The 6,179-nt window shown below is 54.4% G+C and overlaps 1 protein-coding gene across 1 annotated transcript in view; it reads left to right on the top strand.

The window, feature by feature from the left end:
* Positions 1 to 2,791, top strand: part of CSUI_000637 (fusaric acid resistance-like protein) — a 9,442-nt gene extending 6,651 nt beyond the window's left edge. The window contains exons 5-7 of the mRNA XM_068060870.1: positions 1 to 395; positions 750 to 919; positions 1,464 to 2,791. The exon at positions 1 to 395 is cut by the window's left edge and continues 51 nt beyond it. Coding sequence (XP_067927154.1) covers positions 1 to 395; positions 750 to 919; positions 1,464 to 1,745 — 847 coding nt within the window. The 3' untranslated portion in view covers positions 1,746 to 2,791. The remainder of the gene's footprint in view (positions 396 to 749; positions 920 to 1,463) is intronic.
* Positions 2,792 to 6,179: the final 3,388 nt, after the last annotated feature.

Below are 6,179 nucleotides of genomic sequence, written 5' to 3'. Positions count from 1 at the left end.
CATAGTCCGAGGCCGCGCTGCGGACACGCTGGAAGCCGGTCAACGGTTCTACAAGGAAGGGTGCAGTCAGCTGTCTTCCTTCCCCTGGCGAACAAATGCGGTTCTGGAGGAAGTGTATTTGACAGTAGGCAGCATACGAAAGCGGGTAGAAGATATGTGTGAGCTGCTCAAAGATTTCATGACTGAGGGGTATGGCCTCGATGATCGGACATTCAGGTTCAGTGACGTCGTCGACTTCGACCACGATCCACAAACGCCAGTGGGGAACGCCCGAGCCATCGGTCGACCTGAGGGCGCAGTGGGGTCTCGGCAGCAGGAGGGGGACGTCAAACCAGAAGAGGATGCAGAAGGATCAGAGCACCAGAAAGGACAAGGCGTATCGCCGGCCGGAACAGGTGCGCTGGAAGTCAACGGCAGCGAGAATGTTCAGACCGCACATATACCCGAGCCGGGATCGGAGACAACTGTCGTGATGGTCCACGGCCCGGGAGAGACTAAGCCAAAGAGGGGCTTTGGTGCGAAGCGTAAAGGGAGCTTGTATGTGCTCAAGGAGGGCAATGCCGTTGCGGTGACAGAGCTCTTCAGAACAAAGTCAGGCAAGTCAACTTCAGTGCTCTGTCTCGGTTTGTAACCTGATCCCACAGATGTCACGAAAACGCTATCATCTTTCACCAGATGCTGGAGTGTGGCGATCAATCGTTTCATCTGGGATGCCGGCTGGTATGGTTTTTTTTCTCTGCTTGCGTCAGGCCCCAAGTTGCGCGAGGAGATGGCCGCTGCCGTCTATGCTCTTCAACGGCTCTCTGAGGCTGTGGCAATGGAACTCAGAGTTCTTGTGCCGACGACAGTAGACCGAATCATGTCTCATTTTTGCTTCGCCAGGGGCCACAAGAAAATCTCACCTGAGTTACCGGACGCCGTAAGCTGCAAGTCTGGAGCTTCCCTTCTGTATAGAGTATTGTGATGTTTTCCAAGTTTTCCAGAGCGATCCGTACCGGAGCCGAGCGGCGAAGTCAGAGAGCGGAGCCTCCGAGCACCTGTGGCCGTACGCAGCTGTGTGCAGCCACTTCAGTTGCCCCCTAGTGACTGTAGCGCCTACAATTGTTTAGTTTCAGAGCGCTATCGAGGTCAGGTGGCCGTGTTAAATAAGGTTCCTGTTTGAGCCGCTTGGGACTGGCTAGAAGACTACCACCATGGAGGTCGTGGAGTCTCTGGTGAGGTACCGGCGCGGTGTGTTCTGAATCATCGTCAGTAGTTTATCGGAGTTTTTGGTCGACTTGCAGAACTCCTTTGTTTAGACCTCCACGGCAGACAGACTGCTTTCTTTGGAACAACCAAATACTGCTTTTGTTGCTTCACTGGTCACGACGCTTTTTGTTAGTCACACAGTGTGGAACTTAGCCTGCACATGTGAAGTTTATTCATTGTCTCCTAGATGTCATGCCGCTGCGTGTGTCATTCAGGTTCACGAGCGGTGCCGAGATAATGTCGAGACGGCGTTCAGTCACCTGACCATTACTTTGTCGACATGTTTGGTGGAGCACCGAATGGAATTCGAGGAGAGTGTAGCCCGGAGGCGCGCGGCAGCGTTTACGGTGATGGCAATAATATACTACCTTGATATGCACAAAAACGCTGTAGATAGCATTCATGAATCTCTCGTTGGACGCCGGGGAGACTCCCCCCCAGCCCGATGCTTTCTTTCGTGCTTCAGGCCAAGCGTTGAATCGCTTGGTGTGGATTAGCCGTTCTCGTGGATTTGCCTAAACAGTTAAAGAAGCACCTAAGTTGGCTGTGGCAAGAGGTAATCAAACCTCTGCCATGTCTTTGTCTCCGTGGCGACTAATTGACGTTTCGCAGTGACGACGTGGACGACCCAGGAGCGGATGCGTCAAAAATTTAGTGGGTGCGTCCAGGTTTGGCGCAAAACTTTTCCCGGTGGCGAGCTGCCCTTCCAGTGAGTCTGTACCCGGACCAGCGATCCGGACACAGCTGTTCTGTTGAGTTCACTACCGGTGAAGGCGGGGCGGCGAAAGTGTGAAGCGTACGTCTCTTTGTCGTTGCACGTTGCGTCTCGCGTGTAGTTGTAACACGTAAGAACGCAGCTCTCGGGGGGCTCTCCTCAGCTGCGGGCTTGCCTGCGAACGAGTGACACGGACGTGTGACCTAAGCTCAGGTTTTTAGAACCATGCTGGCTGGAACCCCGTTATTTCGTACGAAGGTGAGTGGCCGCTGTCAGTGTGATTCAATGACCATGTGTCGGGGCAAGGTAGATGGATGTGACTGCATGACAGTGATAGTGTCTGACGACACTGGCACGACATGCTAACCAGTGGCTGCTTGCGTGTTGTTTCAAGTTTTCCACAGTTCATGGAGTGGAAGCAAATGAAACGGGAGGTTTGTTGCAGTAAAGCGGCACCTACACCAAATGCACGTCTGCAAAGAGCTTGAGTCGTGGTGCACGTATCCCAAGCTGGTTTGACGCACAGCTGTTCTCCAGTGACTTTTAGCGTCTTTTGTGGCTACCAATCATCGTCACGCTGGAGGGCAATTTCTGTATGCCGGTTGGAGGAGTCCCCGGCGTCCAGGGTGTGTGAGTTTGTTTTTTACAATGTCAGTGGACGCGCATTTTTACTGCGGGCGCGTCCTTGCCATGTGCGGCCGTCTGTGAGCCGGAGGTCAAAAACGATTCGCGTTTCGACTGTGGACGGGAACACTTTTTGCGGCCTGTAGAAGTGGTGTGCTTTCGGACTGTGAGGGCTTCATGCAGAATCACCGAAGGAACCCGACAGAACATGGGTCTTTATAGAAAAGGTTTTCCGGAGGGCTTTTTGAGTGTGGTGCCAAGGAGTGAAATAAAATCTTTTAGGGTTTGAAATCTTCTGCTTGCCCAGCTGTGATTTTGTTTCCTTGTCCGCCTAGGTGCTGTACGCTGGCGGAAATCACAGCTGTTACTGGGGCACGGCACGGCTGGAGGCAGCAGGTGACACTGCAACTAGAAGACGATCCAAATCTAGTCTGCAGCACGCCCGACGGTGTACAAAGAGAAGTTGCCCATGCTTCTTTTCGAGTAGCATAGTTACAACTAGAAGACGATCCAAATCTAGTCTGCAGCACGCCCGACGGTGTACAAAGAGAAGTTGCCCATGCTTCTTTTCGAGTAGCATAGTTACTTCCAGCAGAACCGAGCCAGCTAAGTACTTCGTACCAGAAGATCACCTTCTTGCGGTTGAAAAAAGAAACAGGCACTCAGTTTTGTCGTGAATCTTGTGGTGCCGAAGAACATATCTTGCTTCACCTAGAATCGACTTCTGCATGCACCTGACAGCCTCAGACGCACAACTCTGGTCTCGTATCTCCTGCCGCTGTGTGGCTCGTGAAGTCCCCCTGTAACATCCACACTCTCACTTAGGGAAAGTGCGCATTGACGTTTCCACGCAGACGAGAAACTGCGCTAAGGGCAGGTATGTCAAAGTAGAGATGGTACAAATGGACGGGTGCGGGATAGCCACGGCGCAAGATCGGGTTGCGTCCGCCACGAAAAACATACTGCTTCCAAAACCTAGTTCAGGTTTGACTGCTCGGGTTGGAGCCGACTCCAGACTCACTGCGTTGTAACGTCAGACTACCGCGTTACTCAAACCATCCACTACTTGCTGGACATTCCGTACGATCCACCTCGCTCTAGACCTGCAGCCCCCCGCTGACGAACTTGAGGCCTCCTTGCGGTAGAGACATCGACGCCCCTCATCTCTCGAGCCCACCGTTGTGTATTCCAGGCCAGTGAGGACATGGCATAGATACCACACCCTGTCCCCACGAGGGGCGTCACACGCCAGCGGAGCTCCGAAAAGTGAAGACTGTATTGCCACTGCGCTTAAGTCCCGTGTGCGGACGGCCTGTTGCACAGTGGGAAAACCGCGTCGAGGGCATTGGGTCGGAGAAAAAGCTTGATAAACATCGCAGCTAAGAGGCCCTGCTGTTCTGCAGCTGGGATCTGCCGTGCAAAGCCGACGCGCCGCTGTATGAGCGCAGTGGGTACGCAATGAGCCGGAATGCCCTTTGGCAGATCTGTTAGAGCGGCTCTTGTTTGCCAGACCCGAATCCGACTCGTGCGTCGTCCATGCGAAAAGCCTTTCCAGCGCATGACCGGCGGGTGAAAGGGGAACGCTGAAAGAATCCCCGCCCAGCCGTGGATTTTTAGACTACTTGCTAGGCCACGGGATGAAAGGCACGCATCTCGGCCGGCGGGGGACCACACCCAGCCATGTTATCCCTGTTTTACGCAGTCTCGTCCATGCAAGCATGAGCTACCCTCGAGTATCACTTCAGCTCGTCGTCTTGGGTGGTGCATGGGCTCCTCTTCCTTGAAAGCCGTGTCTCGATGACTATTTTTCAGTCCAAACGTGAGGTGACCGACACGCAGCACTCTATTGCACCTCCCACGGCGGTTTCTGGTTCAGGCGCCGAAACCTTGGAGCGACGAGGAACTCCACATTTAAGCCCCCCAGCTCCTCGGGGTAAGCGCCTCTTCTTGCTCCTTTTAGTGCATGGAAGAAAAACGATCGTCACGTAGGCCATGACAATACAGATCTGGAACGAAGAAGGTGACAAAAACGGCTCGCCCCCAATAGCAACAAGAGAGCTGAAGTGCTGGGTTCTGTGTTGCCAGAAATTGAGTTCGTGCCCGCCGCAGCTAACCGCTTGAACGCAGCCTGTCCCCCATTGCCTGTACTTATACCGACCCACAGCAACATGGACTGTATTACCGCTACCTACCGGCGTTCTGGGACCGCTAAGGACCAGGAGAAATCACACGGTGTCCGGAAAAAGTACCAGGTGGGAAACTCCGCACGTGAGACACAAACAACACACCAAGAAGTCGCTAGCGAGAAGAAAAATTGAGACTGAGCTTAGGCTCTTGCAACAACGAAAACAGAGAGAGCAGAATATCTCCTCAGAAGTCGCTTACCACCAAGGAGCAAGTGACAGCGAAGAAGAGCGACGCATGGACGAAAGATAAAGCGGATATCATCGTGCTTCACCGTCAATACGGAACTTTCTTCATTGGGGAGTGGGCATGTCGTCCCCTTTGACTAGCCGCGCTTGGACAAAAGGCTGGTAGCCGGGCCGCTGATCCAAACCGAAAGGTGCCTTCTTTGCCTGACAACAAGCCACGAAAACCGTCCAGGGCCCAAAAAACGAAAATCCGAGTCACCCACCATGTACCCGCTGAGGGCAATCCGCTCTGGAGGAAAGTCTTCAGTGGACTGCGGCGCTGTGCCGACAACGCGCGCATGCAGGGCACCTCAGGGCTGCCCGAAAATCAACATGCGTCTCGTAAGCGAGCTAACGTGTCTCATAGGTGAACAGCAGTCGTAACCGCATATCGAGCACAGCTGAGAGCAACGCAGGTCCGTTTGGGGGAGCATACAGCAAAAGGAGAGCACCAGACGTCTAGCATACCATGAGGGCACTGACTCAAACCCGGGCAGCTTGGTATAGGTGGGGCAGCAGACTGCGCACGCGGGCACAGTGTACTGTGAAGGCATTCCAGCTCGGCGCTCGAGTGCCAGCAGCGCACCACGTGAAACGGCCGATGCGTGGGCACAAAGAAGTTATTTATAGTTCTCTTTTTCAGTTTCTGTCCCAACGTATGGTCCAATGACGGACGGCGCTCCGACCCCACTAACACACTTCTCGCGGCGTCTTCATGCCCCGAGGCGCGACACACAGCGAAGCTCGCGCAGAGCCGGAGCGCCGACATTACACGAAGCAGCTGAGAGCCCCGCTCAACTCCGACGAGGTTTACAGCAAGTTACCGCCGCCTCCACTTTCTTCTCCTGCAGCGTCGCGCCACAACCCATAAGCTTTTTTCGCGGGCAAGAGCCAACGGCCAGAGTCTTTAAAGCCTGCTCCGATGGCCACTGCAGCTGCCAGTACGGAGCACGGCGGGACACGTCAAGCGACGCCGCGTCACAGGCATCACGGAGTTGCCCTGGTACGTGATATGCCCGCCAGAGCCTGCAGTGCTCACTCCGCTAATAGTCAGCCGGTGAGCTGTTGCAGTAACGGTGTGATAGGTAGCCAAGACTACTGCCCACAATCGTAAGCTCTGTAGCGTGCAGAGGTTCTGGGACGCTCGGTGCCGTAAGAGACGTTACGGTACCGGGAAGGCG

The sequence above is a fragment of the Cystoisospora suis genome (genome assembly GCF_002600585.1).
Source record: "Cystoisospora suis strain Wien I chromosome Unknown contig_254, whole genome shotgun sequence".
In the NCBI taxonomy this organism is placed as follows: domain Eukaryota; phylum Apicomplexa; class Conoidasida; order Eucoccidiorida; family Sarcocystidae; genus Cystoisospora; species Cystoisospora suis.
This window is presented reverse-complemented; position numbering and strand designations above follow the sequence as displayed.